Source organism: Carettochelys insculpta, chromosome 1 (genome assembly GCF_033958435.1).
Source record: "Carettochelys insculpta isolate YL-2023 chromosome 1, ASM3395843v1, whole genome shotgun sequence".
Classification (NCBI taxonomy): Eukaryota; Metazoa; Chordata; order Testudines; family Carettochelyidae; genus Carettochelys; species Carettochelys insculpta.
In genome coordinates, this window is record NC_134137.1 from 232198620 (window position 1) to 232211370 (window position 12751).

At 45.2% G+C, this 12751-nt stretch overlaps 1 protein-coding gene across 1 annotated transcript in view; it reads right to left on the reverse strand.

Moving 5' to 3' along the window:
* CLCN1 (chloride voltage-gated channel 1) overlaps positions 1-12751 on the reverse strand; it is a 52604-nt gene that overhangs the window by 16996 nt on the left and 22857 nt on the right. The window contains exons 9-12 of the mRNA XM_075001830.1: positions 8780-8864; positions 5666-5767; positions 1061-1145; positions 449-598 (exon numbers count right to left, since the gene is read on the reverse strand). Of these exons, the coding sequence (XP_074857931.1) occupies positions 449-598; positions 1061-1145; positions 5666-5767; positions 8780-8864 (422 nt within the window). The remainder of the gene's footprint in view (positions 1-448; positions 599-1060; positions 1146-5665; positions 5768-8779; positions 8865-12751) is intronic.

Below are 12751 nucleotides of genomic sequence, written 5' to 3' on the forward strand. Positions count from 1 at the left end.
GCTCATACATCACCAAATCGTACTTGGGAAAATACTGGTCTGCAACCTTGCCCTTAACATCCCATACAGAGACGGATGCTGGATAAGTGGCTTGCAGTGCTCCAGCAGGGGACTGTCAGGAGTTACAGCAAATGTAAATCACCCAGGAAGCAAAGACAACTGATGTCAGGAAAAATCTGCAGTTCCTAGACTCTCCCACAGCTTACTAGCACCCAGAGACCAGCAAGGGGTAGTGCCACCGTGGATGCACCAGTAAGGAGATGCAGGGCATGGCAAATGGTCATTTTATCAGTTCCAGAAAAGCACTCCTCAGTGATAAAGGGGATATTCAAGCCCCACCCTCAGCAGGAACCACCTTGGCTCCAGTCAGCTCTAAGACCCACGCTAATGGAAATAAATAGCTAGCTCTTGTCTAGAGCTTTGTTGTCAGGATGGGCAGGCTTCCTACCTTCATGATGAAGAAGAGAAGGATGATTACATAGACACTGACTTTGGGATGGATCCAGACAGCAGATTTTCCCAAAATTTGTGGGTCCCCCACGTGCTTTGTCCAGGTGTAATTATCGAACAGGGAGCTGATTGCTTCCCTTGGCATCAACTGCAAGGAAAGAAGGCAAGTAAACAGTCAGTGACTCTCAAAAGGTCAAAAGGAGTCAGTGTTACACCCAGATTCCTAACAAAAGAGGAGAGAGTTTCAGAGTCTCTTTGGATATTTCCTCCTAAAACCCCAGGAATTAAACTCCACCCATCTTAACCTGCTCAGAACAAAAAGGGGCCTTTGGCTGGAGAAGAATCTATTCAATCTCTCTAGTGATCATGGGGTTACATTTCCCTGCCTACAGCCCCCAGGTGGGAGTTGGGGGGCCTTTCCCAGTTCTGTGGTGATCAGACCAATCTCTGCTTCCATCCCAAAAGAGGTCAAACTCTTCCTAAGTCTCCCCTGCCTCCTGGTGTGGAAGGGAACACCTCCAAGTCCTTCCCACTTAGGATGGTCCAGGGAGACAGTGACAGGTGTTTCTCTTTCAGAATTACACGTTTACTCCTGTATAATTGCTCTCACCTCTCCAGCCATGAACTGCCCGAACCCTGGCGGGAAGGTCACCGTAGCTATCGCAAAGGTTATAACTCCTGGATATACCAGGCGGCTGAAACAAGAACAAAAGACATTAAACAAAAAGTAATATCCTCGTCCTTTCTTGCAGCCTTTTCTCCTTGGCTGGGACTGTGTCAGATCGTATGAGCTGGGGTGGGCCTGGGGAGACACTCAATAATTTACACTGCCCTGGTCTCTCCCTCTGAAGCACCCAGCACTGCCTACTGTCAGAAGACAGGATGCTGGGCTCAATGGCCATTGTTCTGCCCCAGGGTGGCCCTTCTTATGTTTGCAATGCTTGCGCAAGGGTCTACAACTCAGATGCTAGAAAGACTGTGGAGGAGAACTCACTAGGGTGGGGCGGGAAAGGTCCAGTCTGTGGCCCGCCCCTAAGGCAGGGAGCAGCGCTGCTCAGTGCAGCCAGATGCTCCTTGTGGCTCCCTACGCTGCAGATGGTGGAGAGCTTCTCATGCTGCCCCAGCCCCCAGCAAAAGCTCTCAGCTCGTATTGGCTGGAAACTGGCCAATGGGAGTGGAGAGATTTTGCTGGGGGTGGAGGCAGCCCACCAAGTCCTCCCTGCAAGTGCGGAGAGCTACGTGGAACAGCCAGTGGGCTGGCGCTGCTGGCAGGAGGGAAGCCTGCCTGAGAGTGCTGCTAGCTGGGAGCTATTTAGGTAGGAACCTCCTACCCAGAACCTGCCTCCGGCACTGCACCCAAACTCCCTCTCAGACCCTGCACCCCTCCTACCCCTCCCCCAGGCCAGAATCCTCTTCTGTACCCGTAACCTCCTCCTAGACCCTGCACCCCCGTACCCTGCCCCAGGTCACAGCCCCCTCCTTCACCCAAACCCTCTCAGACCTCCCACTGTGTCCTGCTCCCCAGTCCCTTACCCCAAGCTCCCTTCTGTACCCAACCTCCATCCCAGACCCCACACCCACTCTATAAAAAAGTGCAGCCCTCGACCACTCACCAAAATCTTGGCATGGCCCCTCATGAGAAATTATTGCCCACCTCTGCACTAGGGGATGCACTGACCCCAAGGAGGCAGATGGAATGGGTGCCTCAGTAACGGGAGGGTGCTCTGCCCTCTGAATCAGCCCTGATCCCAATGGCCCAGCATTGTGCTAAAGGGAAGCGCACTGCTTGGCTGAGACGTAAAGTTGAGGTAGTGGAACCCTTTAAGGTAGAAATATTACATTAAATATTCCTGTTATTCATCAAACTTTTCTGAGGTCTCTGCCCTCCGTCATCCTCTCTGATTCTATAGATTCTTCCCATGCAGCTTCTAGTATTAAACGCAGGTTTCTGGGCTCAGTACAGGAGGAACGGGCTGACGTGCCATGCTCTGTCATACCTAGGTCAGCTTAGATGATGTACTAGTCCACTTTGACCTTAACTCTATGAATCTATGCAAAAGTTGTTCACAAACCAGAGAATCTGCCAGACCAAGGGAGGTCAATATTGTCTAGCAGTGTTAGCAACACTTCCACTGCTTACTGCACCCTTAGGCCTGGTCTACACTGGGGAATAAAGTCAATCCCAAATACACAATTCTAGCTACTTCCTTAGTGCAGCTAGAACTGATGTATCAGAACTGACTTCCTCCCCTAGTATAGATTGGGGCTTTTCCGGATCATGCCGACATTCCTTACTCCACGCAATAGTGTGGAGTACCAGGAGTGACAGCTGAGCCCAGAGAGATTGACTTTGCCATATCTCCACACATGTGGCTAAATGGAACTCTGAAACATCAATTGCAGCACGTTGAACATTGGGTAAGTATAGACATAGCCACAGAAGACATTTAGGGGTAAATTACAGACAAATAACAGCACAGAACACCGAGCACCAGGACTGGCGGCTCTAAAAACATTTTATGAGACCATGGGAAAATTGGCCACACCCATGATAAATGTAGTATCTGGGTAAATCACACCAGATATCAGACATTGCCAGACAAGAGAGTACTGGACTAAAGACGTTCGACCTTTACTTGTTCCTCAGGATCTGCTCTGCTTTTACATATACTTTAGTATCTTTTAGATTGCACTAATGGTAGCCCAGCAAAAGGTTCCATGATGAATAAGAGAAAGAAGATTATGCCTCCATATCATTAATTCAGTTCTGCTGACATAACTAGGTGCCTATCACTACTAAGATTTGCAGATTGCATGGTGCTGAGGCCATTCAGCAACTCACAGGGTAAGACCCTTAAAATATTTTAAAGGGTAATTCAGTATTGTTTTTATTCTTTAAATGTACACTGATCATTACAAACCCTCATGTTGCAAACAGATATCTCTTTCTCTGTGTTGCTAATAACAATTTACGATTTACTAGAGGTGAAAGCAAGGAGGGGTCCTGTGACACCTTATAGACTAACAGAAATTTATGAGCATAAGCTTTCGTGGGCAAAGACCCACTTCGTCAGATGCAGGTAGTGGAAATTTGCAGAGGCAGGTATAAATAGGCAGGCCAGAGCAAGGCTGGAGATGACGAGGTTAACTCAGTCAGGGAGGGTGAGGCTTACTACCAGCAGTTGATCTGGAGGTGTGAACACCAAGAGAGGAGAAACTGCTTTTGTATTTAGCCAGCCATTCACAGTCTTTGTTTAATCCTGAGCTGAGGGTGTCAGATTTGCAGATGAAATGCAGCTCAGCAGTTTCTCTTTGGAGTCTGGTTTTAAAATTTTTTTGCTGTAGGATAGCTACTTTTAAATCTGTTACTGCATGTCCTGGGAGATTGAAGTGCTCTCCTACAGGCTTTTGTACATTCCCATTTCTGATATCTGACTTGTGTGCATTTATTCTTTTCTGTAGGGATTGTCCAGTTTGTCCAATGTATATAGCAGAGGGGCACTGCTGGCGCATGATGGCATAAATTACATTGGTAGACCTGAGTAGGTCAGTCACACCATCACAGGTTCATTCAGCTGCACATCTACCAATGTAATATATGCCATCATGTGCCAGCAGTGCCCCTCTGCTATATACATTGAACAAACTGGACAGTCCCTACGGAAAAGAATAAATGCAGACAAGTCAGATATCAGAAATGGCAAAGTACTAAAGCCTGTAGGAGAGCACTTCAATCTCCCAGGACACACAAAACAGATTTAAAAGTAGCTATCCTACAGCAAAAAAATTTTAAAATCAGACTTCAAAGAGAAACTGCTGAGCTGCATTTCATCTGCAAATCTGAGACCCTGAGCTCAGGATTAAACAAAGACTGTGAATGGCTGGCTAAATACAAAAGCAGTTTCTCCTCTCTTGGTGTTCACACCTCCAGATCAACTGCTGGTAGTAGGCCTCACCCTCCCTGACTGAGTTAACCTCGTTATCTCCAGCCTTGCTCTGGCCTGCCTATTTATACCTGCCTCTGCAAATTTCCACTACCTGCATCTGACGAAGTGGGTCTTTGCCCACAAAAGCTTATGCTCATACATTTCTGTTAGTCTATAAGGTGCCACAGGACCCCTCGTTGCTTTTGCGGATACAGACTAACACGGCTACCCCTCTGATACTAGAGGTGAAACATTTCAGAATGCACACCTGCCATTATTTTAAAGTTCTGTTATCTTTCCTTTTCATATAGCTTTTATCTGGGACAAAGAACATCAAGAGAATGAGTTTCACCATTTGTTCTCAGGGACATAATATTTAGGTTGATTTAAAAAAATATTCATTGGGATTTTTTTTAGCATGGAAACCTTTCTGTTTGCTCTTATGTGATAGATGTTTGTTTTACAAAACTGAAATATTGGGATAATTCAGTTTGCATTTTCTCTTTGATATATTCTAAACAGAAATTGTGGCTCTTAGAAAGATGATATAGATTTTCTATTTTAAAAACGTTTCCTATCTAACCAATTTTATTTTCTCCTTCTAATAAAAATTGCAGGGAAATGTTAGACTCTCTCTCCTGGAGCAAGAAGCTGTTTGTGGCTAGTAAAGATGAAAGTTCTGCTCAGAACAGATTTTCTCCCTGCAGATAACAATACCTTATTATGATTTAGACCAATGGTCTCCAAGCTTTTGAGGGTTTTGCCACCCTCCTGCCAAAAATGTTGCATGTGCCTCTGTCCCCCTTACTGTGTCCATGTGTCATGGCTCCTGATGGTGGTGGGAACATGGACAGAAGTAAGGGGACCAAGGCTGGGGGAGCAGTGCTGGGGGTGGGGTTGGGAGCAGGACTGGGGCTGGGAATGGAGCTGTGGCCAGGGCTGAGGCTATGGAGGGTTGGGGGAAGAACCGCAGCAGGGCTGCAGTGGGGACTGGCAGCCTGGTCCACAGCTGGGTTTGGAGATATCCCAATGCTGGGGATGGGGACAGGAGACAGGTTCTCAGCTGGGGTCAAGGTCATGGCCGAGCTGAGGATGCGGTAGGGCTGAACATGCCTGTGAGCCCCTTGAGGCATGCCCCTCAATCTGGGTCTGTTTGACAGACTCTGAGGCACAGATTCTGATCCTCTTACTGTTGTTCCATAGCATGCAACTCACAGGTATTGTCCAATGTCAGGAAGGGTATCAGAATTGGCCTGTAAGGCAGAGTACTAGCGCTTGAGCACACTCACTATTTGGTGAGAAACTGGCTTAGAGCCGTATGCCGTCGAACACACAGAACCACCTGGCGATTGAGGTAAACGAAAAAGGCTCCCAGGAACCCACAACAGATCCTAGAAGGGGAGAAATGAAATAAAATGACATGAAGCACAATCCACAAAATGCTAGTTATCCACCAGGGAATACAGCCTCAGTATTTTTCTTATATGGATATTCGCCTGGTCTTTTAAATGGCAATAGCTGGGGGGAATCAATGTTTGCACCTGAGGCTGCGTATCTTAGTCACAGCCACTTATTGATGTCACTGGAGTTTCCGATGAAGGGAAAAACAAGTATTTGAACCACTTTCTCCCCTACTTTGCATTGTAAACAATCCCACGGCCCAGTCGGGACCTGGAACACCTGTCAGACTGGGACACTCAATCCTGTGTGCGCTTTTTGTTTATTTTTGGAGGGTGCCATCTATTAGAGGCCTCGAAAGATGCTTTCTGCATATACCCCCTTTCTGCTGTCCCATGGAAAAAGCCCACTGTCAGCTTGTGTTAGGCTAGAAACTGGTAAAAGGAAATACTGTTTTCACAGCACATAATTAAGATGAGGAAATCATTACCACTAGATATTGCCAAGGACTCATTTTATGTTGCATGCCTTCAAAATTGATGAATTTTTCATTTTTTTGAAATTGTCTATAGAATTCTTTTTTTTTTAAATTTCCAGCACAGCCATTCCAAATAATATCTTTTATTTCAAAGTTGACAAATGACAAAAAGAAACATGGCATTTTGAAAAATTGCAGCCTCATGTCTGACCCCACCACTCAAAACTATCAATGGAAACAAAAGCCACCCACACCCAATCACTGAGCCTCACTGTTTGCCCAGGGAACGGACAACCTTTAACCAGGTTTGCTATCCCACAAACACCAACTCAGAAAAAAAGACAAAAACACTAGTGACCGGTCAATTCACAAACAGCATCTGTACGTATATTTCCAAAGAAGAAAACCCTAATCAGGAAACTTTCACCGAAATGTTCATTTTAAATATAAGGCTATTTTTCAATTGAAAAGTATTTTGTTTTGAAAATGTCATTCAGCCTTTGCCCAAGACAGACATGTTTTTACAACCAGATCTTTAACTAAGCTCTAAAATATTTTCTGGGTATATCAACACAGAAAATGTAGTCATTACTGCCACCCCAAGAATTCAAAACACATGAGTCAAGCCTCCAAAATCTTAAGATAGACTTCAAAATCTTAACATTTTTAAACAAGGAAGTTGTGTTTCCTGATCTTCCCGTTTTGGAGACTAAAGTTCACTCAAGTGCTTTTTTTAAAGCATTTCTTAGCAAACACAGAGGCTAGAAACATACTTTATTACAATGAAATCAGAAATTTATGTGAAATCACATCACTCCAGCAGCTGGAGTTTTAATAGAAGTGCCAAACAGCACGAAATATGATAAAATCATGTGTTGTTCACACCAGGTGTTCTCAAACTTCATTCCATCGCTACCCCTTCTGGCAACAGAAACTACATTGTGACCCCTGGAGGGCCACAGGAGTCTGAGTTGCATGAGCCCCACTGCCCAGTGGTGGAGGGGGATTGTAACATGAGCATCAGCACCCATGGCTGAAGCCTTTGAACTTTGGTGGAGCTTGGGCTTCAGACCCGGGTCCTAGGAAGTCTAACTCCAGCCCTGGCTTTGGAACTGCAAACCAGTTTGAGAACATTGGTCTGTGCTTTGTATCTAACATTTGTTCATTTGATGGTTCTAATAAAAAACAAACAGATTCCCTGTGGTGGATTCTAAACGGCACTCTCTTCACCTGAAGTGGCTTTTCTGTGCTCTCCCCTACCTCCCTGGCACTGGCAGGGAGGGTGGGTGGAGCTTCTCTTGGAACGGTTAAGTCTAAATTCCCTTTTGGGCAGATGTATCAGCACTGTCGCTCTGCAAATAGAGATTTGACACAACTGCACATTCTGTACAGTGGGATTGCTGAGAGCCACTGATGCGAACTGTAAACCCTGTATAGAATGGAAACTACTTATGCACCACTAGTTCCGGCACCTCTGGGTATGGGCAGGAGAAGAGTTGAGCTGCCTAGTGTCTCAGGGCTTGTCTACTTTTTTGGGGGAAGGGGGTGTTTGGAAAAAAAGGTTCAAAAAAAAAAAAAAGAGCATTCAAACAGCCACGCATGGAAAGTCAAGGTAAAAGGGATTTTCCCTCGACATTATAACTCCAGCTCTGCGAATGACTTTTGCTGACCACCTCCCCATCCGGGTCAAAAGTGAATGTGTGTGAACAAAGCACAGCTATGAGCAGCTCATGTGAAGGCCCCTTCTGCAACGCTGTGGCTGTGAACTGTGCTATCAGTGAGAATGCTCCATTTTACAGTGCTGTGGCTGTGTGAACACAATTTTTTGACTTTACTTATTTTGACCTTGGGACATCGAAAAAAGGATCGTTGAAAAAACCACGCCGTGTAGACACAGCCTCAGATGGGTACGTACTCAAGCAACAGCTGCCTCTTATTGCTTGAGACTGCAGCTGCAGTGATGCTCTGCTTTCAGCGTGCTGGATAAAGCTCTTTGCACCAGAAGATTGACCTCCAGCTCGAAATGTAGTCATACTCTTTGGTGCTTTGGAAAATCCTGTTGCAGTTCTGTGCATCCTTAGGATGGATTTGGGTGTAGCCTCCGAAAAGAAGGGGCAGATCTCAAACTGGATTTCTACATTTTGAATGGGGACTGGATTCAGCCCCGGTGAGCAGTTAAGAGCTGGGACTGGGTTTTTCTGCTCACTCAAAAGTCCTTGTGATGCAATATGTCTAACAGCAAGCCCCCAGAAAGAGTCCAATGCTCTATGTAGACTGTCAGCAGTGTTCCCTGTAAGCTGAGCATTTGGGCAGCCACCCAGGAGAGATTTAGGTGGTTAGCGGAGTGCCCAGAGTGCGTGTTTCTACCGGTGGTGTGCATCCACACACGCACATCATAAAATTTATTCTGCACATGGATGTGAAAAATCGAGGGAACATTGACTGTCATGCCACTTTATGTGAAAGTTTGCAACAGGGTCAGCTTGATAGTTTAGCACTGCAATTTGTTGGGTCCATTTGGACTTACCCTATCACAGCAAAGGCTGGCAGCTCCTGAAGGTCAAAAGGGAAATCCATGCGAAAGTTAGTTCTGAACAGGGCCGTGATGGTGACTGTGTGAGAGAGCAGGAGAGGAGAAGGGGTAAAAAAGAGTGAGAGTCCAATCTGCGTACTGAATGAGACAAGAGCTGGATGAAAGAGCAGCATGGGCTCATGAAATTAAAGACAGCGTGACAATGTGCATGCCAAATTAATAAGCATGTGCAGACAACTTTAGCTTGGCCATTTCCTGCACTTGGAGTGTTTCAGTTTGCAGCCTTCCTGTTCTTTTAATCAGTATGAAGATGGGGGTAGGGGATTAGTGGAGTGATGTATTTCAGTTTAACCTCTGTCCGTCAAAGCTTTCTGTTTGGGAATAGTTTCTTATCCTGAGAAGGTAAGTGGTTTTCTCCCTTTTCTGCTCATTGTATCTCAGCCCACCAATGACAGATCATCTCAGCAGCATGAGGGGCTTATGTCCCTAGGGAGCATCCCTGTCATAAACTGACTAGATCATCTTAGGGGGACAAAGCCAGGCTCCTCCATGGGAACTGCATTTCCCCGGTTCTCAGAAGAGGTGCACAAGGAATGATCACAGTCATAGAACAGTCTTGGGGGGCAGCCATGTTAGTCTGTATCTTCACAAAACAAAGTAAGCAGTCCTGTAGCATCCTAAAGACTAACAATACTATTTATTAGGTAATGAGCTTTTGTGGGAAAGACCCACTTGAGCAGATTCTGGAGCAGTACTGAGAGAAATCACAGTCATAGACATCAGAGAGGAAAGAGACAATTAGACCCCATATTCTCCACCAGCCCCTTCCTACACTTGTGCTCTTCCACCCTTACTTACTGTGTCCTACTCCAGTTTTATATGATTCAAGTGATGAGGTTTCTACCTCTTCCCTTAGAGCCACCTAGCTAAGAGTGAAAACTATAAATATCTATATACCAACACAAGACAATCAAAAGCTAAAATCAGTGAACTAAGCAGGCCTTTCAGTAGACGAGGCCTTTGATGCAACAGGCTTTACAGAAACGTGTTGAAATGACCAAAATTCACATGATACTGTAAGATTGATTATAAACTACATTGCAGGGGTGGTGAACCTATGGTCTGTGGGCTGGATACAGCCCCCGGCTTACTTTGATCTGGCCCACAGTGAGCCTCGGGCCTCCTCTCTCATGTGTGGCCCCCAACTGATGTGTGTGTGGGTCAGTGGCCCACAACTGAAAAAAAGTTCCCACCCCTGCTATGAAGGAAATGCAAACTAGGTTGAAGAATAACAGAGAAGGAGCCATGCTAGTCCATATAATATCAAAACAAAAAAGCAGTCAAGTAGCAGTTTAAAGACTAACAAAATAATTTATTAGGTGAGCTTTCATGGGACAGACCCACTTCTTCAGACCCTAGCCAGACCAGAACAGACTTAATATTTAAGGCTCAGAGAACCAAAAACAGTAATCGAGGTTGACAAATCAGAAAAAAGTTATTAAGGTGAGCAAATCAGAGAGGGAGGGGGGTGAGGGGGTCAATAATTAGATAAAGCCAAGTATGAAAAGAGCCCCTATAATGTCCCAGAAAATTTGCATCCTTGTTCAAACCACTTGTTAGTGTGTCGAATTTGAATATGAAAGAGAGTTCAGCAGTTTCTCTTTCCAAAGCAGACTGAAAATTCTTCTTCAATAAGATGCAAACTCTTAAGTCATTAACAGAATGACCCACTCCATTAAAATGTAGACTAACTGATTTGTGGATCAGGAATGTTTTGATAGCTGTTTTGTGCCCATTAACCCTTTGTCTGAGAGAGTTTGAAGTCTGTCCAATATACAAAGCATCTGGGCATTGTCGGCACATGATGGCATATATGATGTTAGTTGAGGAACATGAAAATGTGCTCGTGATTCTGTAAATAACCTGGTTAGGTCCAGTGATGGTATCACCAGAATAGATATGTGGACAAAGCTGGCAGCGGGCTTTGTTGCAAGGAAAAGTCCCAGGACTGGTATTCCTGTGGTATTGACTGTGGCTATTGGTTAGAATCCTCATAAGGTTGGGAGGTTGTCTGTAGGCAAGAACAGGCCTGTCACTTAGGGCCTTCTGGAGTGTGGCAGCCTGATTAAGAATAGGTTGTAGGTCTTTAATAATTCTTTGCAGTGGTTTGAGTTGGAGGCTGTAGGTGATGACCAGTGGTGTTCTGTTCTTGGCTTTTTTTGGCCTATCTTGAAGTAGCTGGTCTCTGGGTATTTGTCTGGCCCTGTCAATTTGTTTTCTTATTGCTCCTGGTGGGTGGTTCACGTTTATGAATATTTGGTAGATATCTTGTAGTTTTTGGTCTCTGTCAGTTGAATCAGAGCAAATACGATTGTACCTAAGGGCTTGACTGTAAACAATGGATCTAGTTATGTGTGCAGGATGGAAGCTAGAAGGGTGTAGATAAGTATAGCGATCAGTGGGTTTCCAGTACAGTGTGGTACCGATCAGGCCATCCTTGCTTTGCACTGTAGTGTCCAGGAAATGTATCTCTTGCGTGGAGTAATCGAGGCATAAGTCGATGGTGGGGTGCAGATTGTTAAAGTCCCTGTGGAACTCTTCTAGAGTCTCTATAGCATGGGTCCAACTCATAAAGATGTCATCAATGTATCTAAAGTAGAGATGGAGTAATAGGGGATGAGAGCTGAGGAATCGTTGTTCCAGGTCAGCCATAAATATATTAGCATATTGTGGGGCCATGCGGGTGCCCATAGCAGTTCCACTAATCTGGAGGTATAAATTGTCCTCATATCAGAAATAATTGTGGGTGAGAACAAAGTTACAGAAGTCAGACACCAGATTGGCTGTGGTGACGTGAGGGATGGTATTCCTGATTGCTTGTAATCCGTCTTTGTGTGGAAGATTAGTGTACAGAGCCTCTACATCATAGTGGCAAGGATGGCGGTGTCAGGAACTTTTCCAATGTTTTGTAATTTCCTCAGGAAGTCGGTGGTATCTCGCAGATAGCTGGGAGTGTTGGTGGCTTAGGGTTTGAGGAGGGAGTCGACGTAACTGGATAGTCCGGTAGTGAGGGTGCCAATGCCCGAAATGATAGGGCACCCGGGGTTTCCAGGTTTGTGGATTTTGGGAAGTAAATAGAATAATCCAGGCTGGGGCTAGATGGTGTGTCTGAGTGAATAAGGTCCCGGGTAGCAGCAGGGAGTTCCTTAAGTAGTTGTTGAGGTTGAAGAGGTAGGGCTGTAGCAGTGTGTCTAAAACTTTCCATAGAATCTGCAGCAATAAAGATGTAGAATGGACCGAACCACACTGCTGAATATCTAGGGATATGAATCCCAAGATGTAAGAATGCATGACCGGTCTCCTGAGCAAGCAAAGAAAACTGAGTGCACAATGTGGAGAGAGATCAGAGGCAGGAAAACCCAATAAATGATGAGAATTGCCAGAGAAAGTGGGGGCTTTAAGCTATCTACATGTAAATGGTTCAAAGAGCGTAATGTGACCAAATGTAGAGAAACAATCTTGACTCTGGAGCAATTGTTTCTTGGAACAGCTAGTTCTAGACCGGGGTGGCCAACCAGTTAAGAGACTAAAGAGTCAAAATAGCTGTGGATAGAACATAAAGAGCCATGTATCATATATTTATTTTTATCTGTCTATCTATCTATCTAGATAAATAGAGAGACAAAAGTAAATATATAATACATGGCTCAATGCCCTCCCCTACCCCAGATCCAGGCACCACCACCACACACTCTAACCCAATGTCCATTATGCCTGGGACTCATTGGCACTGGCACCCTGCACATCTCCCCCCAGGTGCTGACAGTCAGCAATCCCAGCTTGCAGTTCTGAGCAGGAGCTGTATTTTATTGATCAGAAAGCCAAATGCAGTTCGAGAGCCAGGGGCTGGCCACCCCTGTTCTAGATTATAAGTGAAGAGAGGACATCCTTAGCTTCCTCTTCAAA